We start from the raw sequence: 25403 nt of genomic DNA, 5'->3' as shown, positions 1-25403 counted from the left end.
TTAGGTAATTATATTGAAAAATTTATGGACAGGACCGGTTGGTTGTCCAATTCCTTATTCCATATCTATTATAATTACACTCAACCCCTATTTTGTAGGTGTGGTTGTGGTTGTTAGGTATATGATAACACATTATATCCACCTTTATTGGTTTCTGTTCACATTTGTGATATAAAACTATCATCCCCTATATATATACATGGGATGTGACAGAGGTTTACAAAATGCATATAATTGGATTATAAGAGAGATGATGTTCTTTAATTCTGCCCAGATCAAATGGGTGATTATCGATTATGCAAATATAATGACCGCTGTCCCATGTGAATGTAGCGGGATGCACCGCTGTTAATACCGGCTGAGCTGTGTATATGCTCTTTGCATACCGCGCTTGTGCTGGTAATGTGCTGGGTGTCTGTGCATAGAAATGGAGCCCGGTACTAGCTCTCGCGATGACGGACATCCCGCACATGCGCAATAGAGATCGCTCTGTGAGACCCACGTGACCGGGCCCGGAGGAATACAGTCGATTGGGATATGATGTCATCCAGTATGCGCCGGACAACAGCCAGGACGTGGATAACGGGGCAATCAGCGATGGATGAGGTACACCTATGTATAGTTTGATTTTATTGGTCTGTGTATATCACATTTGTCTTTATATAGTGTGCACTTGCATGTCATTGTATGAGCTTGAGGAAGGTCTACTTGACCGAAACGTCGTTTCTCTTTGTTATGGGGTAAATAAAACGGATTTTGCATTTTTCTACATCTTGGATTGCTGCCAGTTATACTATTTACGTGGATTCACACAATCACCGTCATTTTATGTCCTCCGGCACAACGCGGCTCCCTGCAGATCCTTCCTTCATTTATAACTAAGTGGGGAGAAAAACAAAAGAAGAAACATCCAGCGCTGCGTCTTGTGAGGCGCGAGATTTCCATCCGGTGAAAAGCTGTAATTAGGACGCAGTGAGGGGAAGTCTCCGCGGGGCGGGGGAGGGGGTTCACAGATGACTTGAGAGGGATAAGCTCTGCAGTTTGTTTGTGTCCTCGGGGGGAGTCGCCGCCATCTTCACCGCTCGGCGGGGTTCGGCTTGTCAGGAGATGAATTAGAGCTCCTGTCACAGCCGCATTGTTTTGCCTTTGGGGCGGACTGACGGGGCACGGCGGGCATTGTGCCCGCTCTCTCATTACACCCGCAGTCACACCGATTGCAGTTTTACTTGTCAGTGTTGTCATCCGGCAGTAGAATGTTCCGGGATGTGTAGCAGAAGTTCTTGTGGTGGATACAGAAGCTCTGCGGCGCCATTTATAAGCCCCTCATATAATCACAGTCATTAATCACCTAAACGTCACATCATGAAGCGACAGAAGTTGAGGGACCGCCAAGTACAACCGAACCGTCCCCGTCATACTGACTCCACTGCCCAATTATTGCCGTTTTTGCATGGCACGCATGGTATGCCGATTAGTCTTACAGTTCGATGGGCAGTCGTGTAGCTGGTCTGTCTCTTTTCTCTTGCCCTCCATTTTAATAAGCCTCACCTCTGATTTACATCTCCAGAAGCCACATGTAACACATACTGCGCTTGCGCTGCACTTCTGAAATCGGCGCATGCATGGTGATGTCTCCGGGTCAGTCCAGATATTGCAGCTTAGCTGCACTTGTGGAGCCATCCAGAGGAAGGCTAATAGATTATAGACTGAGCATGAGTCAACAGTGTGATGCAGCAGCAAAACAAGGCAAACACAATTCTGGGATGTATTGAGAGAAGCATAGAGTCTAGATCACGTGAGGTCATTATCCCCCTCTACTCTTCCCTAGTCAGACCTCATCTGGAATACTGTGTCCAGTTCTGGGCACCCCACTTTAAAAAAAGACATCAACAAACTGGAGCAAGTTTAGAGAAGAGTTACCAAGATGGTGAGCAGTCTGCAAATCATGTCCTATTAGGAACGGTTAAAGGATCTGGGAATGTTTAGCTTGCAGAAGAGAAGGCTGAGAGGAGACTTAATAGCTGTCTACAAATATCTGAAGGGCTGTCACACTGCAGAGGGATCAGCCCTATTCTCATTTGCACAAGGAAAGACTAGAAGCAATAGGATGAAACTGAAAGGAGGAGACACAGATTAGATATTAGACAGTGAGGGGGATCAATGAGTGGAACAGGCTGCCTTGAGAGGTGGGGAGTTCTCCTTCAATAGAAGTGTTCAAACAAACGCTGGACAGACATCTGTCTGGGATGATTTAGTGAATCTTTGACTTTTCTTTAGCTTTGACACCCCCCCCCCCAAATCTTTTTTATTGCTTTTGGCCTCTGTTGCAAGCCTCAGTTCATTATTAGCTTTAGTTTTTCTGACACTTGCCCTACAGTTTCTGCAGACCGCATTATATTCTTCTTTAGATAGTCCCCTTTGATATGACTTGCAAGTACATTTAGAATTTTCTAGGCTGAACAGAATTCAGGATTAACTAGTATAGCTATGGGGCTTGTTCATTACTCTTTTCCCCAAAGACAAGTGAGATAAGTGGAATGACCATCACTTTCTCTTTTAGAGAAATTTATAAGAATTGAAACACATCGCTACCAAACTACAAAAACTAGAGAAGGGCGACTGGCAGAAAAAACAAGAGATGAGTGGAATGAGCGTCACTCTCTCTGACTGAAGAAAAAGATGAAAGGAAGGGCCCACCTATTGGGACAGACTGGATGGTGGACCAACACTGAGACTCTACATGGGGAACATGAAACCTCCAGCCATACACATAGATCATACATACCATGCACACAGGTTCACACTCACGGTGGCATATTTTAAACTAGGCATGAATTGAAATGAATATATCATACTTTAACCCCTTCATGACGCGGCCCTTTTTTTCCCCATTTTCGTTTTTTCCTCCCCCCCTTAAAAAATTATAACTCCTTTATTTATCCATAGACGTCGGTTTTTGCGGGACAAGTTGTATTTTTCAATGGTACTATTTAATATACTAAAAAACGTTTAAAACATTCTAAGTGGAGTAAAATGAAAAAAAAAAACAGACATTCCGCCATCTTTCAGTGCGTCTTGTTTCTACGGCGCACAAACTGCAACAAAAGCGACATGATAACTTTATTCTATGGGCCAGTATGATTACTACGATACCAAACTCGTATAGGTTTTTTTACTGTACTACTCTTTTTTTTTTTTCAAAGACATTTAATTTTTTTCAATTATTTTCTGCCGTCACCTTCTGCGCGCAATAACTTTTTTATTTTTCCGTGAACGTAGTTGAGCGAGGGCTCATTTTTTGCGGGATGTCCTGAAGTTTCTTTTGGTACTAATTCGGAATACATGCGACTTTTTGATCGCTTTGTATTGCGTTTTTTCTGGGAGACAGGGCGACTGAAAAAGTGCATTTCTAGCGTTCTTAATTTTTTTTTCAGACGATGTTTAACGTGCGGGATAAATAATGTGCTACTTTGATAGATCAGACTTTTATGGACGCGGCGATATCAAACATGTATTTTTATTTTATTATTTAGACTTTTTAAATCATAGATATGGCAAAAGTAGGGCGATTTAAACTTTTATTCCTTTTTTTTTTTACTGTACTTTTACAATATACTTTGATCGCTCCTGCAGTAAGATGTAATGCTATAGCATTACGTCATACTGCATTCTGACAGGCAGCCTATCAAGCCACCCCATAGGGATGGCTTGATAGGTTGTCTCTCAAGGCAGCCCTGGGGCCTTTCAGAAGGCCCCCGGCAGCCATGACACCTGCACGGCTCCCCAGATCTCACCGCGGGGGAAGCCGTACGGGACAGAATTGACAGCGTCATTTAAAGGGTTAATAGCCCCGATCGGCCAATCGCGGCTATTGCCCGCGGGTGACAGCTGTACTAAACAGCTGACGCCCGCGCTGTATGCAGAGAGGTTGCCCCACAACCTCTCTGCATACATATCCCGACGCTCCAGGACGTAAATGTACGTCCTGGAGCGGGAAGGGGTTAAAGGAATGCATTACAATAAATATATTAAGCATGAGCGAGCCCAGACATACACTTCCTCCTGCACATGGCTTGAACGTTGCAAACATTACGAATTTTTCAATATGAAAAAGAAACGGTCAGTGCATGACTATGTAAGAAGGGAAATAACTTGAAAGTTCTCTTTAGATAGAAAGGAGGCTTAACCGAGTGTAGAAACAAGTCTCTTACATAAAGAGTCCATGGCTTAGAATACAAAACAGGACCGGGTAACGCTGCTCACTAGGATCTCCTCTTCCTCATCGAATCCGGTGGTCCAGCCAGTAGGTGTGAGGGTACTTTCCCAGGAGTGGATCCCCAGCGAAGCAACAGATGAGAGACTGTCGGGGTTCCGGACATGCCAGGTTACGATTCCGGGAGACGTAGTAATCTCTCTGTTCACAGACCCTCTGGTACTGCAGGCTGAGTGGAAGGAGGACACAGCTTCCTTTGTGCATGTAGATGCTCCCGGGTCTGAAACAAAACTTGTACCCCAGGGTCCTCAAAGTCCCTGATAAAGGGACGGAACACTGGGGGTATGGCTGACCGGGCGACTTTGTTGGCCTGGTGAATTACTATCCATGGGAGTATGAGATCTGACTAATGATAGGTCAGCAGCTGCGGCACAGCCTCCAATGTAGCTCAAGACTAGTGGTTACAGTCACAGGGGCCACCGAGATGGAGGCCTCTGGTGTGCTCACCCAGGTGGCAGTTCTCCGGGGTCTAGCAGGCTGTAGAGGTCCCAGCCTAAGCCACCATTTTAGAGGCCGTAGACCTTCTGGATTAGCCGGGGAGAAGTGACCGAAGCATCCTCCGAATCAGGTTCTTCAAAAAAGTCCTTGACATCACCCCAGAAGAACCTGGGCCTAGTCGGCGGGTAGCTAGCGGCTACACCTTGGATTACTCCGCATCTGGAGTCAGCAGCTAACGCCATATCCCAAGAGACTTTTTCCAGAAACACGAGATAGAGTTTTTTAAAGCAATGGAGCCTCACCCCTTGGGGGTTGTCTGTTGGGAGAGACTAAACACCTCTGATGGGGGTAATCCTCCCCCCTAATTTGAGTCCGGCTGGGGTGTGGTCCTCTTGGCGCCAATTGATTGGCAGGAAGATTTTGGCAGGAGTGAGCTGGAGAGAGGAGAGCATTGGCGATTGGGTGCCATTTTGAGTCGTCTTGGCGGGAACGTGGTGTGCAAACATTTGTAAGGCATTAGAACATTGTAAATCTTCACACCTTTTCTTCTTTGGGAGTACCTCTGCGTTATCGCAGGCAGAATGATGCGTCACAGAGGATTCTATCCTGTTCATGCTGATGCCAAGAAGTAGGATCCTGCAGCGTCGCGTGGGTTGACCCCGGACACAGGGCGTACGTTGAGGAGTCGGGAGGGTAAAATGCTGGCTTGTCACGGCGGCACTCACCACGCTTCATCCCGAAGGGATGTATGTAGCCTCGGCCAGGGAAGCACTGGGCCTCTTCTGGACACTCCTAGAATAGGGATGCCCAATAAACTGGAGAACAGGGATAGCAGATGTCACGGGTGACTCCACCATTTCGTTACTCACCAGTATGACCCTCGGAGGTAAATAAATGCAGCCGCAGACAGAATTGGTGTACCTCAGATCCCTGGGAATGGTCAGGGCCTGGAAGAACTTTACTTGACTAACTTCAGAATAACACAAGGCACAACTGACAGTTCTTGAAGTGTAGTTATTAAACAGACTTGAGTAATAGTACCTCCACCCAGTGATCCCAGACTTCAGGACAGCCAAGTGTGATGAATGAAGAAGAGTACCTATACACGGTGATCCAATAACTCCGGACGACTGTGTAGGAAAAGAGGTCAGAAAGTACCTCAGCACTAGGCCTTGGAAATTGCACTTACTTCTGGCTCACGCTCGCTCTCTTGGGGCTCACTCTTTTCTCATCACAGATACACGCATCCTCTCTTCCTCTTCCATTCTTCACCGCATGAGGGTTGAAGGTACCCCCATGCAGCTGGCACTTTCTCACAGGAACCCAGAAGAACTGGACTGAACTGAACTGACCTTTTCCCGCTCTCACACACTCACATTTATAACCTCACTCATACCACATGACAGGACATAGATTGATATATTCACAGGCAAGCTTCAGGCTTTTGCAAACACTTAACCCATCACACACTGAAGCTGTGCAATTCACATAACAGAATAACTACACAGATTTGCACAGAGCACCAACATAAGACATACATGTATGACATTATGGAGGGGGCCAGGAATGGATGTACTGGGCCACTACACAGGCGGCCTATCGTAAATGCCTACAATGGTGTCCTTTCCGTTGTTCTCTCCTTGTATTCTTACCCAAACAGTTTCTACAGAACTGAAGCTTGAAAGTTGCTCTGAAGCTTAAATCTCTGTGGAGATGAATGTTTTCCCAACATACAACACAACACCTCCTCCCCTTTTATTAGGTCTGTTTCTTATAAATAAGTTGTATCCTACAAGCCTTGTATTCCAATCATGTGTATCATCCCACCATGTTTCCGTGATGCCTATGACATCATATTTCTCTTACTGTGTTAGAAGTTGCCATTCCCCTTGTTTGTTTCCCATGCTCTGTGTATTTCTGTAGAAACATGTTAGTTTGTGATCGGTGTCTCTTGCTCCTCTCCTTGCCTTCAGAATTTTTTGTCTTTGTTCTTTCTTTCCACTTCCCATACTGTTCTAGTTTAAAGCTCTCCTAGTGAACCATATACATGATGTAGTCAGAGCAGCAGTGTAGCCAACTTGACTTGTCTGGGACCGGAGCGTTAATATGTAATGCTGTTCGTGAGGCCTCTGTGTTGTGTATTCTCATATTTTGTCACAGATGGGTCATGGCTGCTGCCAATAATCCATATATACTGTAATGCCTCTTCTAGTTACTACTTATTTTTTCTGTGTTCTCTCATATTCCCGTATACTTCTTCCTACCCGGAAGGGGCCTACAGCGCTGTTCATCTTGAACTTGTTGATTAATGAATGGATGTTAGAAGTACAGTGAATACTGACACACAGGCAGAAGAGTAGTAGAGAGGGAGCTGAAAGAGGACCTCTAGTTCCAGACAGACCAAAATGGCGGCGCCGCTTCTCCAACTCCCTTAGAACCCTAAGGCCTCCTTCCCACGAACGGATTTCCGCCGCGTAATTCGCGGCGAAAATCCGCTGCGTTGCACGCAGCTATTAGGTTCTATTGAACCTAATAGCTCCATGCTCACGATGCGTAATTCCACCGCGGAATTACGCACCGCGATTTCTCCCGTCCTCACCCGCAGCATGCTCTATTTTCTGCGGGTGAGGACGGGCTGTACGCACTGACGGCTTCCATTGCAGTCAATGGAAGCCGTCCGTTCACGCTATCTCCCGCTGTAACCAGCGGGAGATAGCGTGAAAAAACGCTTTCCCGCCCACCGCCGAGCGTCATATGACGCCGAATGACGCGGTCCGGCCGCGTCACGTGACACGGCTGGTGACGCGAGAGCGGTGGGCGGTGACGAGCGGTGACGAGCGGTGACGAGCGGTGACGCGGCGGTGGTGGGCGGGGAAGCGATTTCACGCTATCTCCCGCAGGTAAGTATAGGGGCTCTGGGGGGCGCCGTGACGGGCTTCACAGCGGAATATTACGCTGCGGAGCCCGTCACGCTCGTGGGAAGGAGGCCTAACCCTGTGTATTAGTATGTACTAGTAGTCTGAAAACACACACAGCTTTGATTGGCCAGTGCTCTTCACATGAGCATTAATGACCAATCAGGGCAGTGTGTAGGGTTTTAGACTACTGATGAACCATGTACATGGTGTAGTCAGAGTAGCAGTGTAGCCACCGTGACTTGTCTGGGACCGGAGGGTCTCGTTAATGTGTAATGCTGTTCATGAGGCCTCTGTGTTGAGTAGTCTCATAGTAAACTACAAATGTGCATTAACCTTTTAAGGGATTGTCTAGGTGGAATTAACTTTATAAAACCAAAAGAATTAGCGTTCAAATTTTACGTGCGGAATGTAATTTTCTCACATAGAAACGTAAAATTTGGCACGAGCATTGATTCTGTCATAAATAGGAAAAGTTAATGGCTCACAACTCGATTATTCAATTTTATGCGCAAAAGAATTAACGTCCAAATTGTACGTACGGAATGTAACTTTCTCACTTTCCGGTGTCATAGAAACGTGAAATTTGGCAGGAGCATTGCTTATGTCATAAATAGGAAAAGTTTATAGGTCCCAACTCGTTTATTAAATTCTATGCGCAAAAGAATTAGCGTCCAAATTTTACGTACAGAATGTAATTTTCTCATTTTCCGGTGTCATAGAAATGTGAAATTTGGCACGAACATTGATTATGTCATAAATAGGAAAAGCTAATGGGTCCCAACTCCATTATTCAATTCTATGCGCAAAAGAATTAGCGTCCAAATTTTACGTTCGGAATGTAATTTTCTCACATAGAAACTTAAAATTTGGCACGGACATTGAATATGTCATAAATAGGAAAAGCTAATGGGTCCCAACTCGATTATTTAATTCTATCCGCAAAAGAATTAGCGTCCAAATTTTACGTACGGAATGTATTTTTCTCACTTTCCGGTGTCATAGAAACGTGAAATTTGGCACGAGCGTTGATTATGTCATAAATAGGAAAAGGTAATGGGTCCCAACTCGATTATTCAATTCTACGCGCAAAAGAATTAGCGTCCAAATTTTACGTATGGAATGTATTTTTCTCACTTTTCAGTGTCATAGAAACGTGAAATTTGGCATGCGCATTGATTATGTCATAAATAGGAAAAGCTAATGGGTCACAACTCTATTTTTCAATTCTATGCGCAAAAGAATTAGCGTCCAAATTTTACGTACGGAATGTATTTTTCTCACTTTCCGGTGTCATAGAAACGTGAAATTTGGCACGAGCATTGATTACCGGTATGTCATAAATAGGAAAAGCTAATGGGTCCCAATTAGATTATTCAATTCTATGTGCAAAAGAATTAGCATCCAAATTTTACGTACGGAATGTATTTTTCTCACTTTCCGGTGTGATAGAAATGTGAAATGTGGCACGGGCATTGATTATGTCACAAATAGGAAAAGCTAATGGGTCCCAACTCGATTATTCAATTCTAGCACAAAAGACTTAGCGTCCAAATTTTACGTATGGAATCTAATTCTCTCACTTCTTGGTGTCATAGAAACATGAAATTTGGCACGGGCATTGATTATGTCATAAATTGGAAAAGCTAATGAGTCCCAACTCGATTATTCAATTCTAGCACAAAAGAATTAGCGTCCAAATTGTACGTACGGAATCTAATTCTCTCACTTCTTGGTGTCATAGAAACATGAAATTTGGCACGGGCATTGATTATATCATAAATAGGAAAAGTTAATGGGTCCCACCTCGATTGTTCAATTCTAAGCGCAAAAGAATTTGCGTCCAAATTTTACATACGGAATGTAATTTTTTCACTTTCCGGTGTCATAGAAATGTGAAATTTGGCACAGGCATTGATTATGTCATAAATAGGAAAAGTTAATGGGTGCCAGCTCGATTATTCAATTCTAAGTACAAAACAATTAGCGTCCAAATTGTACGTATGAAATCTAATTCTCTCACTTCCTGATGTCATTTTATATAAAGGAAACGTCGCATGGTTACCTCCACGTGGTATTTCCTGGGTAACGCAGAGAACTATGCAAAATGGTGAACATATGTTTTTCCGGTATCTCTAAAGTAACCACGGCTTCAGAAGATTTTCCGTGTGAACACCAGATAAACACAAGTACCAAATTAACTCGGGCGAAGCCGGGTATATCAGCTAGTCTCTTATAAAATGTTGTATGTACCCCAGAATGCTTCCATTAAAAAACTACAAGTCGCCTCCCAAAACACGAGCCCTCACACAGCCGCATCAACGGAAAAATATGAAAAGTTCGGCCACATTCTCAAGGGCGAGCACGATACCGGGCTGAAAAATTCGTCCTGATATCACACTTGTCAGTGCCCGTTTAACCTGCGGAACGCCTCGCATCACTTCCATGAAGTTTTCATCCTTGTGTGTCGGAGAATCGCGAGTGCTTCCCATTTCTTTCAATAGGGAACACTGATGCCTTTAAGTTCTCATTGAAAACAAATGGGCAGTGTGTCGCGATGAACGTGAAAAAATAAGGCATGCAGCGATTTAATTTTACCTCACAGCATCGCTCATTTGTATGTCTCATCTGTGCGTCTCGTAGCGCACAGAACTCACGTGCATTTTGCGCTCGTGTGTGTGTAGCTTTATGGGGATCAAAATATGGAGACAGAAAGTTTTTCTTTTAGTTAAATTAGCAGTACCACAAAAAAACTTTATAGATTTGTAATCATCACATTCAGGCTGCATTCAGACGACCGTATATCGGCTGGGTTTTCACGCCGGCCGATATACGGTGTCTCTCTCTGCAGGGGGAGGAGGCTGGAAGATCCGGGAGCAGTGCTCTGAGCTTCAGCCCCCTCTCTGCCTCCTCTCCACCCCTCTGCACTATTTGCAATGAGAGGAGGCGGAATGGGGGCGGGGCTAAGTTTCGGGAATTAGCTCTGCCTCCATCCCACCTCTCCTCATTGAAAATAGTGCAGGGATGTGGAGAGGAGGCAGAGAGGGGGCTGAAGCTCAGAGCACTGCGCCTGGCTCTTCCAGCCTCCTCCCCCTGCTGAGAGAGACGCTGTATATCGGTGAAAACCCAGCTGATATACGGTCGTCTGAATGCAGCCTTAAATGAATCCTCAGAATAAGGTTAACACATCGATTTTGTTACACCATCAACACTGTAAAAACAAAGCTTTAAAAAATGGCGCACTTGTGGATTTTCTTTTATTTCACCCTAATTTTAAAACAATTTTCTATACATTACATGAGGGGACAATACAAGGATCTCTCCCATGATCTGTTCATACCCAGGACTGCGTCGGTAATAAGAGGGCACCCGGTACGTCTAGAAGAAAAAGAAAAGGGTTCTTTACTGTAAGAGCGGTGAAAGTGTGGAACTCTCTACCTGAGGATGTGGTGATGGCAAAATCCATAGGGGAGTTTAAGAGGGGACTAGATGTCTTTCTAGAGTGGATATAGACAGGATATAAATTTTAGGTGACCAGAGAGGTTGTTGTTCCGGGTCTTACAGACAGGTAGGATCTATCAGAGGTTGATTTAGGGATTATTCTGACTGCCATTATGGAGTCCGGAAGGAATTTTTTTCCCGAAAGGGCTAATTGGCTTCTGCCTCTTGGGGTTTTTTGCCTTCCTCTGGATCTACAAGGAGGTAGAAACAGACTGAACTAGATGGACGTTGTCTTCATTCGGCCTAACGTACTATATTACTGTGGTGTACAGTATTATTAAAAATTACAGCGCGTCCCGCAAACAAAAAAAAACAAGCCTTCTCACCGCTCCGTGCGACAGGTAATAAAAGAAGCTATAGTTCCTGAAAATTGGGGATGAAAAAACAAAAAGGCGAATTTGAAAACCTGCTGGTCATTAGAGGGTTAATCCTGTAATCCGGCATGATGCTGCCATCCCGAGGATACCGGGACGAGGGGAAGTGTGCAGAGTTATTGAGATGTCACAGGACGCGCCAGCATCAAATGGTAACAAGACCGAACTTTTGCGCATTAAAAGTTACCTTAATCTCTCCTGGCGCGTTTCCCGAGCGTCCTTCATATCGGAGCGCCCGAGGCGTTAATATTTCTTGCTGAGCTGTGAAGATGATGACTCTAAATATAGCAGGTTTACTGCGTGCCAAACTCGCTGGTAATAGGACATTGCTCGCCCCGGGTGAAATGTCCAAATGATCAGATCCAGCTTCACAGGCTGCGGGGTTAACCCCTTCACTGCTACTACTCCGTCTAATGCACACCACTGTGGTCTGCCTGCTGGGGATGCAAGGGTTAAGGGCTGGGTCACACGAGCGCCGCAGATTTTAGCTGTGTCTTTGCGCATCAGAGATCGAATTTTTGCGTGCGCAAGAGCGTTTTTTGCATGCACAAAAGATACATATTTGTGTGCGTAAAAAAACCCTGCAGCCGTACGCGCTAATTAGCCTAATAACTTTCATATGTTCTATTTCCCTGTGAAAATGCACTGGGGCGTGACGCAAAATATACGCTTGTGAACAAACCCATTGAAGTCAATGGATTCTATGTACTACGCATTGCGGACGCAAATTTTACTGCGCAAATACGTTTTTGTGAAACAAGCCTAAGGCTACATGCACACGAGTGTGAAACTCTTCTGCATGGAAACTCTTCTGTAGGTGCTGTAGACTAAGTCTTCTTTCACATGGGCGACGACGATATCGCGGCAAGAAGATTGCAGTTATATTGCTTCTGTGTTCTGCGTGATATCGCGATTTTGTATCACTTTAATGTTGCGCAACTTTGTAGCGCTCTTTTGCCGGGATTTTTTGGGGGGAGGGGTTTGGAATATAAGTCCTACCCCAAACCTAAGCCCTATCTGCATTTTTTTTAAAAAGCACAATACATTCCCTAGCAGCCGCTGTCCGCTCCGCCGCAGTTTTCCTCGCAGGTCCCCAGCACTTGTTTGAAGGCTTCTGTCAGTGCTTCCTGGATTGGAGGTTCAAAAACCCTGCCTCCAGGAAGCACTGGCTCTGATTGTCCCTTGAGCACCATCACTCAGCCAATCACTGCAGCGCTCGATGAACCAATCACAGCCGTTCAGTGCGATGACTGTGGTTGGTTCATCGAGCGCTGGCTCTGATTGGCGAAAATGCTGAAATACACAGCGCAAATGCGTCCATGTGAATCTGTCCGCACGGGTCTGTACAGGATTAGAAAAACGTCTTCTTTCCTTTAAAACCAGTTGTGTGGGTTACTACAGCACCTGAGGACAGGTGTGGTGCTGGAGGAAATCGGCCATGTTTATGTAATCCTGTACAACCCCTTTTAAGGGATTATACCAAAATCCAATAGTATGCCCTATCCACAGCATTATGATCAATGAGGTCTGACCGCTGGGACCCCCCCCCCAATCCCATCACAGGGAGTCCCGACGGTCTCCACATGAATGCAGGGTAGGATGCGCATGTCCCTTCATTGCAATGACATCGGCGGAAACTGCTGAGTCCGAGTCGTCGACAATCTCCGGCGCTGTCATTTAAATGGATAAAGCGGCAGCGCTCATGTGCCTCCTCGTTTCATTCATGTAGAGACCGTTGGGACCCCTGTTCTTGGTACTAGAGGGGGTCTCAGCGGTTGGACTCACCTATGATAATGTTATCCGCTCTCTTGTGGATAGGCCATTACTTTAGATTTTGGTACAATCCTCTTAAGGGGTCCTACACCTTCATCGGCCCGTTTCTCATAGGGATGGGGGGGGGGGTAACCATCCTATGAACAAAACTGGAACTCATTTCATCGGTGGTCCCTGCCTGGAGGGGGCCAGAATGCATCCATATTCACCACTGCCCAACCCCCAACAGCCGTTATTGGGGGTGCGGTCAGGTAGGACAAGTATTAGGAAAGTGCGCTACGTCCCAAGATGGCGGCGATTTACAACACTTCAGTACCAATTATATTACACAGGCCAGCTCGACGGTCTGAGAATACGTGATGTGTTAAGAAAATCGTATCGTGTCGCTGCACATCAGAATTTCCCATGCTGGGGTTTCACCGAGTCCCTCACCACTGTTTCCTATCCTAGGTAACCAAGCCTTCCCTCCTAGTCTAGAGGTTGGTGGGTTTCAAGCCTGGCTTCGTAACGGCAGGTTTAGAGCGTTCCATTTTATCTCAGAGGGACAATGGTTGTCAATAGATGAGCTGACCAACATCACAGACCCAGTGCCGCTGAACTTCTGGCAAATTCATCAAATTAGGCATTTTCTCCTTTCCCTACCCTCAACCACGGGATTTTCACGAGCAAAGACCCTATTTGAGCAACTTTGTAGTGGGGCAGGTCCCTCACGCCATACCCTCACACGCATGTATAATATTCTATCATTGGAAGCGGAGACCTCCACACCGCCCTATGTCTTGGCCTGGGAGAGGGAGTTGGGGATGTCATTTACACCCGAACAGTTATCAAAAATCTACAGTTACACGCATAAATCCTCCATTTCAAGCAAGATTCAGGAAACAGGATTCAAAATTCTCTCTCGCTGGTACAGGGTGCCCTCCCGGTTACATAAAATGTTCCCTGCAGTATCCCCACTTTATGGAGATGCGGTGCTGGCCAGGGGACTTTATTACACATTTTCTGGGACTGCCCGGTGCTGACAGGTTTTTGGTCCAAGGTGTGGCGTATTGCCTCCAAATTCACGGACTTCGCTCTGCCAAAATCGCCCGCCTTCTTCCTCCTGCATCTCAGTGACATCCCGGAGTATACCTACAGGCGCTCGGTGGTGAGACACCTGGTAAAGGGAGCAAGGGCTTGTTTCCTAAAACTTTGGAGACAAACACTACTGCCCTCTATTTCATTGTGGTTTCATCTTATATGTGAGATCAGAGAGATGGAAGAGCTCACAGCATCACTCAAAGACGCTCGTGAAAAATTTGCCAAAACGTGGCATCATTGGTTGGAGTTCCAAAACTCTGATGAATATAAGAATCTCTCTGGACAGAACGTTAGGTAGCTTTTCCAACAGGGGTTTTCAGCCAGTTATTAAATCCCCCACTTCTACGCCCTATATGCCTTCCCTTGCAGAACATAGGGACCTGTATTTGTTTCCCCCCCCCCCCTTTTTTTTTGTCTTATCCGTCTTTGTCTTCTTGCCTTTCCCTCCCCCTCAAACCTTCTATGTTCCCTTTCCCTACCTTTGCTGCAAGTTAAGGTACATATGGTCAGGACCTACCTGGTCCCATATTGTGACTGATATTTTGGAATGTTAAAGATGTATGTACACTAGAGATGAGCGAACGTGTCCGTAACGGACACATCCGCACCCGGACACCGGCTTTAGCGAACACTGCAGTGTTCGCGCGTAAGTGTCCGGGTGCCGCCGGGGGGCGGGGAGATGCGCGGCGGCGCGGGCGGCAGTAGCGGGGAACAGGGGGGAGCCCTCTCTCTCTCCCTCTCCCCCCCGCTCCCCGCCGCACCCCCCCGCGCTGCCACGGCGGCCCCCGAACTTTTTCGCCCGAACACCGAGGTGTTCGCAAAGTTCGGTGTTCGGGCGAAAAAGGGGCGGGGCCGAACGTGTTCGCTCATCTCTAATGTACACATATATTTTGTTTTTGTATTTGGTAAATGTTGAATTGCAGTTTTATATGGAAAACTTATGAATAAAGAATTAAGAAAAAATAAATAAAAATACTGAACCGCGGCGCTTGAGAACCAATCAGAGCCAGCGCTTCCCTGATGTGGGGATTTTGTACCTCCAATCCAGGAAGCACTGGCTGAAAACTACAAGCAAGTCTACCAGAGCTGCAGAGTAGATGCGCGGCGGAGCGGACAGCACCTGTTAGGTGATGTGTTGTTTTTTTAATGCAGCTAGGGCTTATTTTAGGGACAAACAGTAGGACGTCCTAATGAAAAGTTGCATTGCACTGCAAGAAGACAACACAAAGGAAACAACGTGCAAAACAACACAAAGGAAGAATCCATAGGGAAACATGGGCTACAAAATATCACAAATTGCAGCTGTATATAGCGTGCCACGATTTTGTAATCTCACAATGTAGTAGCCTACAAAACAACGCTAATTTGAAGGAAACCATAGGAAAGCAGGGGCTTCACAAACATGCGGTTTGTAGTTCTGTCGCATCGCAAGAAAATCGTCCTAAAGCAGAAACTACACGGGCAAGACACAGAAAACTCGCACACTGCAGCCATGGCTTATTTTTGAAGTAGGGCTTATATTTCAAGCCCCAAACCCTTGAAAATACAGTCAAAAGAGCGCTACAAAGTTTCGTAGTAATGGGCACATAGAGGGGTCCCCACCACATAAGAGAATGTCAGCTCTGCCGGTGTGTAATGCGGAGGCGCCGTGATGTCATCACCATGAAACTATACAGAGATGAACACTTCTCTGCTACTGTGAGGCCTCCTGCACACAAAGGGATTCTTATTGGGGAATCTGTGGTCCGCGTCGCACTGTGGACCTACAGCAGGTGACGTTCGTAACATGCTATGAAAAAACGCTTCTTCCTGCACACCCGCGCAAAACAATCGCGATTTACGCAAGCGGAGGAAAAATCACAGTATGTTCTATTTTAGTGCAGATTTCGTACAGATGGCTTCCAAGGAAGCGTCTGACCAATGGCCCATCTGCAATTGACATTGTGGATAGGTCGCGGGTGCCCGTGTCATCGCTTAGCGACAGTGCGGGAAAAACAAACATTTAAAAAAAATCGGTACTGCACATGTCCGGCGAGCCATCCGGACCATCCGCAATACAGATGAAAACGAAAGACGGATACGTGCGGACGCCAGCGGTGGTCAGGGATGGATTCCGCTGTGGGCTCCTGCATGCGGAACCTAAACCGATCCTGCGCAGGCGGCCTAAGTCTACCTACACAGGGCTGGGTTGGATTCCGCTGCGAGAATTCTCGCAGCCAGATGCGACCCGTGCCTCGGTATTGACCTTATACTCACCCATGAGTATGAACCTAATGAATCGGACATGCCGTAATTTGCTTACCGCGCAAGCTTTCACAAGGTCAAACCGCGGCTGTCTGCATAGGATTGCATTATCCCATGCAATCCAATGGCAGCAGGCACGGGCGGAAATTCTGCGGGAAATTCCACCGCAGAATTTCCGCCCGTGTGCAGGAGGCCTAACTCTCCTATGCTGATAGTTGGTTACAATGTATGAGTCTGCAGTGTTTTCAGCTTACAGAGGACTGTCTGAACTGGATTCAATTGTAGCAATCCCTCAGCTGTGAGAAGGTCAGGTCGGGTTTCAGCTTCTGGTTGTGTACTAGAATGATGACATTCACTGACAGTAAGCAGAGATCTTTCTATGAGAACGGACAAACTCTTTTATCAGCTTTTGGTCAAAAAATTACATGTCCACCCTGGTACTGGAAAACATGTTAGGAAGTAGTGGTGCCACGTGTGCCCGTCCTGGGGAGGTGCCAGGTGCCCACCAGCTGCTGCACACAAGCAAGGTGACATTCTCATCCCAGGTTTATTAGAACGGATGTATTACAATAAAAAGGTGTTAAAGTCTTACTGTCACCTCATAAAACTTTTAATGTGATACGATAGTGACGTCAGAAGATTTGAGCAAGGGGGCTCTCCACCACGCTTCACTGCTGCCTGCAGACACTCATTATTGTGCCACTCTCCACCACCCTTCACTGCTGCCTGCAGACACTCATTATTGTGCCGCTCTCCACCACGCTTCACTGCTGCCTGCAGACACTCATTATTGTGCCGCTCTCCACCACGCTTCACTGCTGCCTGCAGAAACTCATTATTGTGCCACTCTCCACCACCCTTCACTGCTGCCTGCAGACACTCATTATTGTGCCGCTCTCCACCACCCTTCACTGCTGCCTGCAGACACTCATTATTGTACCGCTCTCCATCATTATTGTACTTCTCTCCAGCTCTTCGGAGAACAAACTACCTTCTATTACAGACAAATATTTCACATTCTGAATTCTCAGTCCAGAGCTCCTGCTGCCATCTTTCTGCGCTCCAGTATTTATGTTTTTTGTTAACTCACTTAGCCTTGTTTCTACTTCGTTTTTGGTCACAAAATAAATACTATTGAAAACATTCTTACTTTGCAAAAGTTTTAGCCAGGTGTGGAAAACAATGCTGCACGGTACTGTATGAGCACTGCTGTGTAATTAGAATTATGATATGGGTAACCCTGCGCTGTGGTCCTTGGGTCACATCTACTGGACTGCGGACTGAGGTTTCTGGATAAGCAGTCAGTGGTTAAATATTTGGGGTCTACCAGGGTTTGATAGTGTTGGGTACCACAAGCCCCAATCATGGCTGCATCTCCGCTATTTAGGAAGGGCCATGAAATAGTTAATAGATCTTATGATGCCGCCTCTTGGTGCCCTTCTTTACGATGGCAGCCGGACTGCGCTCACCCTACAGCAAATATTAAAATTCTACATTGGTCGTAAACTCCTTTCTCAAACACCTCCGGGTCGTCCTCCTGAATTTTACTGACCTATAAAATATTAGTGGAGCATCATATGGTAGCAGTGCGGTCCTGGAGATGCTGCGAGGAGCGAGAGCCTGCATCACAAAGTAAGTACCTCGAGGTGAGGAGAATATACATGCTGGGATATAATCCTCGTACATGTAGACCCTATAGAGCATTGATGCCCGACCAGTGGGCCTCACCCTGATGTGCCACGAGAAGCTCCTAGGGGGCGCCACGGGAAATATACAGCAGGGGTGCCACAAAATAACATTTTTTGGGCAAGGTGTGCCACGAGCCGACAAAGGTTGGGAATCATCGCTTCAGAAGGATGAGAATACCTTGTCCTGTGTCTTCTCTGCTCAGATCGTATACTTGAAAAGTTCTGCAAATTTCTCATATACTTTGTGTTTTCATTTTCCACTATCAAGATCTTTTCTTGCTGTCAGTGAATGGGAACATTCTTGTTTATGTCCAGAGGCTGAAGTACAGACCTAAGTCTCACAGCTGAGGGTTTGCTACAATTCTATCCATACTGATACATGTTAGCTGCACTGATACATTGTGACCAACTATCCGGGTCGGAGAGAGATTCGCCTGCTGTTTTCAGCTCATAGAGGATTGTTTGCACTGGATACAATTGTAACAGCCTTTCAGCTGTGAGATGTATTGGGTCTTTTAGGGTTTTCAGCTTCTGGGTTTGATTAAGAATGTTTCCATTAACCGGCAGCAAGCAGAGATATTGAAAGTGGCAAAGAATTAGAAAGTTGCAGGACTTTTGTAACAAGTGTGCTTGTCTCTTCCTCAGGATGACTCCTCAGGGGATCTTCGTTCTCTGCTTCCTCTTCACCGGGATTCTTTGGACATGTGATGGTTTGACCTTCGTGTCCCGGGAAAGTTTATATACCCAACTGGCTAATAGACAACTGCTGCACCCGGCGCAACTGCTGCAGCTCCTCAACGTCCCGGCATATGGAGTGCATCGCGGTGAGTAGCATCACTGTCAGCCATACTGGGGGCTCAAGAAGGGAGCACCCCCTACCCCATCGCTGAGGGGCATGGGGTTTTCTTGATCTGAGTAGGCTAGGGAGAACGTGCGATTTACCCGCGGATGTGAGGCGATTTTCAGGGAAAAAAATCGCATCGCATCTGTGAAATTCCAATCCTTTGGCACACTAGAGGATCACAAGGTTTTCCAATGGGAGGCCGCACAACGCACGGCATGCGATGCATTAACCCTTTCCAATCCACTGTCTGACGTCTAAAGACATTCTGATTGAAGGCTGTACAGCTCCCATGTAAGAAGACATCCGGCCGGGTATTCTTACTGTATATTACTGGCCGCTCTGTTGTTGGGGGCTTCTCCAGCATGTCCCATACCGCAGTACTGGTCTAGCCAGAAGATGGCGCTATTGTATAATGGCATAAAGAGAAAGCCCCCTAGGAAAACCCTGAATCCAAAATTGGATTGCAAAGGGTTAAAGGTCCCTTTGCAATCCATGGGCGATGCGTTCCGAGGAACATGAAATGATAGGACAGGCCACGATTTTTTCTCACATCACGTCGCTCATGTATATGACTCCGTTCAAAAGAATGGAGTTTATATTGGCACGAGATTTATGAGTCTCGCAACAGACAAATCCAGTGCGAGTTTCTCGGCCTGAATGTGGACTTTGATGTGGAATTGCCAGCTGAATGCAATTCCGCATCAAAATCCGTATGTAACACATGCAGACTTTGGTTTGGATCTTTCAGCGCAGCGGAATATTCCACAGCACGCTGCAGAACGATATGGTACGTGTGAAGCAGCCCTTAATGACCTTCCACACAAGTAAAATGTTTCAGGCATCCTGCAGCGCAAAATCCACATTAAAACCCACCATTTGGTGCAGAATTTACCCTCTCATTTGAATAGGCGGATTCTGCACGGAAAATACGTGGTTACTATAATCGACGTGCTGCTCTCTAGTAAAAAAAAAAAACAGCAGAACTGTGAATGCAGCTCTGGAAGTGACTAGAGTATAAGCTAGGATGTCATTCCACTTCAGTAAAAGTTTTAGAAAGTTACTGATAGTTATTTTATTTCTTTTTGTTAGAACTTGTGGCTAAAGACTGCAGAGCGGCTTATCGTAACAATAGAACAACCAGTGGACTCTACGTGGTGTGGCCTAAGGAATCCCCCCCAATGGTGGTCTACTGTGACCAGGAGGCGGGCGGCTGGACCTACCTGCAGAGGAACTCAGCGCGGAACATTTCCGTTTTTGGGTCACATAAATGGAACCAGTATAAAGTTGGGTTTGGTAATCTGATGGGTGACCACTGGTTGGGTAATGACCTGATCCACCACCTCACCAAGCAGAACGCCTTCACGGTCAGGTTCCTCCTAGTGGATAGTCAGGGTAACACATTCCACGCAGACTACTCCAGCTTCAGGGTGGACAGTGAGGGCAACGGCTACACCCTGAGGGTGGGGGACTACTCTGGGAATGCTGGGGACGCACTGACTGACATGAACGAGAAGGGTACCCACGACAACATGAAGTTCTCCACCCCAGACAATGACAATGACCGCTGGTCCAAGAACTGCGCAGAGGATTTCGGAGGAGGAGGGTGGTGGTTCGACAGCTGCCACTCTGCTTTCCTCAATACAGACCAAACCATCTACTGGGGCGGGCTGTGCGGCGAGGGCAGAAGCTGCCAGGCCACAAGTATCATGATCAAACCAAGCAACAAGAACTGCTCCCCGATACCGCTGCCCGGTGCAGGGGGGCATTACCCAATTCATACCAGCTAGTGCCAGTCACCCATCATAGATCACCCCAGATACTGACCTCCACAGCCAGGGTAGGATCTCTGCTGGTTCAATGTGATTAAACCAATGCAACAATAAATCTGAAGCTTTACAATGAATGTCTCTGTGTGTTCTTAAATACGGTATACACATCCTGGACCTTTATAGCAAATCTATAGAACATACCATGAAGGTCTGATAGATGCAGGTGCCACCTCTGGGACTCACACCTATCTCAAGGTCTGACTCCCCCAGCTCCCGTCCCTGCGATCTGCCATGGTTGGGATTAAGGAAACAGCCAAGTGGGCTGTCTTCTGCTATTTCCAGACACACGGACATCTTGTAGAGAAAGCTATTCTTCTCTTGTCCATGATTGGCGAAGATAAAATACCCCCTCAATGCTGCTGCACTGTATAATATATAAGTTCAGCAAACTTCTAATAAACTTTTTCATTCAATTCAAGATCTTGACTTGCTGTCAATGAATGTAGATACACTTACTTACATCCAGAAAGTTAATTTAAAGGGGTTGCACCAGAGTAACAAGTTATCCCTTATCAACAGGATAGGGGATAACTTGCTGATTGGGGGGAGGGGGGGCCGTTCTCTCGTCACTGCATAGGTTGCTTCCCCCACCCCCACAGTGATGTCACTCTGAATGGAGATCTCCATTCATTTCAATTGGAGAGGCGGAAGTATATGAGTGGGTGCCGCGCAATATCTCAGCAGTCCCATTGAAAGTGAGTGGACCGACCAGCACTTCATTTACCCTCCTCATCACTGTGGAGGTGCAGTAACCCTGCAGTGAGGAGAGCGGAGGACACAGGATCTACGTTCTAAAGATCGGCAAGGGTTGCAGTGGTGAGACCCCCATTGGTCAGCAAGTTGTCCCCTCCTGCGGAGTTACTTTGTGCCGCCCCTACCTGCTGGAGTAAGAGCGCAGAAAATTTTGTGACACATTCAAAATTCTTAAATCTATCTAAAAACGTCCCTCCACTCAACTCCGCCTCCTTTTCTAGACTCTTCAGGAGTGAGAGGCACAGCATCAGCTCTTTATGGTACAAAGTAAATTTGTCTATCTTGGTTTGTGCCAAAAAAAAGCGCTACTTATGCAAGAATTCTGCCTCAACACCAGTAATAAATGTGCCTTAAAGTCTACATAAAGTTGGAGCCCCTGTCATGTGTAACATGTCTGCAGTCCGGCTCTTCCAGGTCAGCAGCAAATCACACGTAGTTGTCAGTCCAGAAGCCTGACCGCGCCATTCACTGCACCCGATACTCAGCATATTAACGGTAGCACGGGGGCCCCTTATAATGCAGGACATGCTACAGATATGGACCTCAGAGGCATAACCTGAAGCTCCCGGGCCCCAATGCAAACCTGTAACAGGGCCCCCAACTATAATGCTTTAATCATAGTACTGAGCTCCCTATATGGAGAAGAGAGGCCTTATGGGCCCCCTAAGGCTCCTGGGCCCGGGTGCAACCGCATCCCCTGCATTCCCTATAGTTACGCCAGTGGATACGGTATAATGTACACCCAACTGTAGATTATAGAGCGCTGATGCTTATTACTCCAGATTTTCATACTGAACGGTGATCAGAGATAACTTGCAGTCCACCGACCCCTGCGCAAAAGTTTTACCTGCGCTCACTATCTAAGAGTGGCTTTACACTGAAAAACTATTATCCAAATAGTCGCTCAACTCAGTGAATATAAACATTGTTGCAGTGTGTAAGGATGAAAAAAACGACATTTGTCCATCTATTACTCTCCAATGTTGATCCAGAGGAAGGAAAGAACCCACCATGAGAAAGAAGTCAATTTTTGTAATTTTAGGGAAAAAATTCCTACTCCAATCTGGCAATCAGTATATCCCTGGATCAGCGACCCTTCTGAGTAATCAGTGATATAACATAGTATTATTACACTCCAGGCCCCTCTTGTACTCCTTTAGGGAGGTCGCCATCACCACGTCCTCAGGCAGAGAGTTCTATAGTCTCACTGCTCTTACCGTAAAGAACCCCCTTCTATGTTGGTATAGAAACCTTCTTTCCTCTAAACGTAGACAGCGCCCTCTTGTTACAGTCCTGGGTATAAATAGATGATGGGAGATATCTCTATATTGACCCCTGATATACACTCTTTGTAAAAAAAAAAATACCTCCGGCCCCCAGAAGAAGTTGTCGTTTTGCTGCAAAACTCGCTCTGCAGTTCCATCTCAGACAGATCTGTAACTGATGAGAGTTGTGGTGATTAGATGGACGGTCTTGTCACCTGAGACCCTAAAAGTGGTTCCCCCCTTGGCCTATAAGAGGCTCCTGGAAGCTCCTTGTGTGCAGTGACCTCTTCTTCCGATTGTGTAGAGCTTGTTACACACTAAATGGGGCACTGCTAGGGAAAAGTGAGATGGAAGAAGACCTGGGGTACTAGTTGACTGTAGACTTAACTGGAGCAATCAATGCCGGTCAGCTGCTGTAAAAGCAAATAAAGTCTTGGGGTGTACTATAGAGGCATAGGGCCGAAGGACAAGAGCATTTTTCTCCCACTATATAAGACACTTGTCAGGCCTCACATGGAGTACTGCGTACAGTTCTGGTCACCGGTGCTCAGGAAAGATGTTGCAGAGCTTGAGGGGGTCCAAAAAAGGGCAACTAAATTAATAAACCAAATGGGAGAACTAGAATACCCAGAGAGGCTATCAAAATTGGGATTATTCACCCAAGGGGGTTCTTTACTGTAAGAGCAGTGTGACTGTGGAACTCTCTGCCTGAGGATGTGGTGATGGCAAAATCCATAGAGGAGTTTAAGAGGGACTAGATGTCTTTCTAGAGCGCTATGATATTACAGGATATAGACATTAGGTGACCAATGGGGTTATCTCAAATGTTGAAGTGGGGATTACTCTGGCTGCCATTATGGAGTCAGGGAGGATTTTTTTCTTCCAAATGAGCTAAATTGGCTTTTTTTTTTACCTTTCTCTGGACCAACAGGGGGGGAGTTTGAAACAGGCTGAACTAGATGGACATTGTCTTCATTCAGCCTAACATACTATGTTACTATGTATGTTTATTGACCACTAGATGCCTCTACGACGCAGAGAAGAGATTTCACCCGTTACCAGAGTCTGAGAGGGGCGCATTATTAGGGTGTGAGAAGCCGGATGGTCGTATCGATGAATTGCTGCCCCCTGGGCTGTTCTGACCAGACTGACAATGAGTATATTTATACGTAGTTATAAGGTCGCCCCATGGCCGTCCTTTTTCTATAGTAAATACCCTTCAGTGACAGTTGTTCCGTGTAAACATGGCCACCAACCGCGTGACAAACAACAATTCACCGGTCGCTTTGTTTCAGCTCAGCTAAAATAGTCGCTGGTTGATTAATCATTGTTTGGTGTAAACAGGCAATCGTTTGCCTTTTAACCCCTTAATGACATGGCCTATTTTGGCATTGAGGACCAAACGATTTTTGGTATTTTTTTCATCTCCATTTTTCAAAAGCCATAACTTTTTTATTTTTCCGTTGACGCAGCCGTATAAGGGCTTGTTTTTTGTGTGGCGAACTGTAGTTTTTATTGGTGCCATTTTTGGGTACATAGGACTATATGGTAAAACTTTTATAATTTTATTTATGATTGTAGGGAGAGAAAACGCATCAATTCTGCCATAGATTTTTTTGTTTTTTTTTAAAGCGTTAATTATGCAGGATAAATGACACACTACATTTTTTTCTGCGGGCCGGTACGATTACAACGATACCAAAATTCTTATATTTTTTTTAGGTTTTTCCACTTTTACACAATAAAAATCCTTTTTTGGAAATTATTTTTTTCTAAACTCACTGCATTCAAAGTGCGATAGATTTTTTATTTTTCCATGGACGGAGCTCTCTGAGGGCTTATTTTTTACAAGACGAGCTGTAGTTTTTATTGGTACCATTTTGGGGTACACACAATTTTTTGATCACTTTTATTGCGTTTTTTGGGAGGCAAAAGTTTTTTAGCATTTTTTTTAACGCTTTTTGCCATGCAGGATAATAAGCATGTTCAATGTATTGTACACGTCGTTACAGAGAGATTTAGATTATGTACGTAAAATTTGGACGCTAATTCTTTTGCGCATAGAATTGAATAATGGAGTTGGGACCCATTAGATTTTCCTATTTATGACATAATCAATGCTCATGCCAAATTTCCTGTTTCTAGGACACCGGAAAGGGAGAAAATTACATTCCGCACGTAAAATTTGGACGCTAATTCTTTTGCGCATGGAATTGAATAATCGAGTTGGGACCCATTAGCTTTTCCTATTTATGACAATCAATGCTCGGGGCAAATTTCACGTTTCTATGACACCGGAAAGTGAGAAAATTAGATTCCGTAAGTAAAATTTGGACGCTGATTCTTTTGCGCATAGAATTGAATAATCAAGTTGGGACCCATTAGTTTTTAATATTTATGACATAATCAATGCTCGTGCCAAATTT

General features: G+C 45.7%; 1 protein-coding gene across 1 annotated transcript; it reads left to right on the top strand.

The window, feature by feature from the left end:
* The first annotated feature begins 574 nt into the window (after positions 1-574).
* Positions 575-20940, top strand: LOC136577472 (fibrinogen-like protein 1-like protein). The gene is made up of 3 exons (XM_066577371.1): positions 575-606; positions 18932-19110; positions 20220-20940. The coding sequence occupies exons 1-3, from the start codon at positions 602-604 to the stop codon at positions 20915-20917; spliced, it is 882 nt and encodes a 293-aa protein (XP_066433468.1). The 5' UTR covers positions 575-601; the 3' UTR covers positions 20918-20940.
* Positions 20941-25403: the final 4463 nt, after the last annotated feature.

The sequence above is a fragment of the Eleutherodactylus coqui genome, chromosome 8 (genome assembly GCF_035609145.1).
Source record: "Eleutherodactylus coqui strain aEleCoq1 chromosome 8, aEleCoq1.hap1, whole genome shotgun sequence".
Classification (NCBI taxonomy): domain Eukaryota; kingdom Metazoa; phylum Chordata; class Amphibia; order Anura; family Eleutherodactylidae; genus Eleutherodactylus; species Eleutherodactylus coqui.
This window is presented reverse-complemented; position numbering and strand designations above follow the sequence as displayed.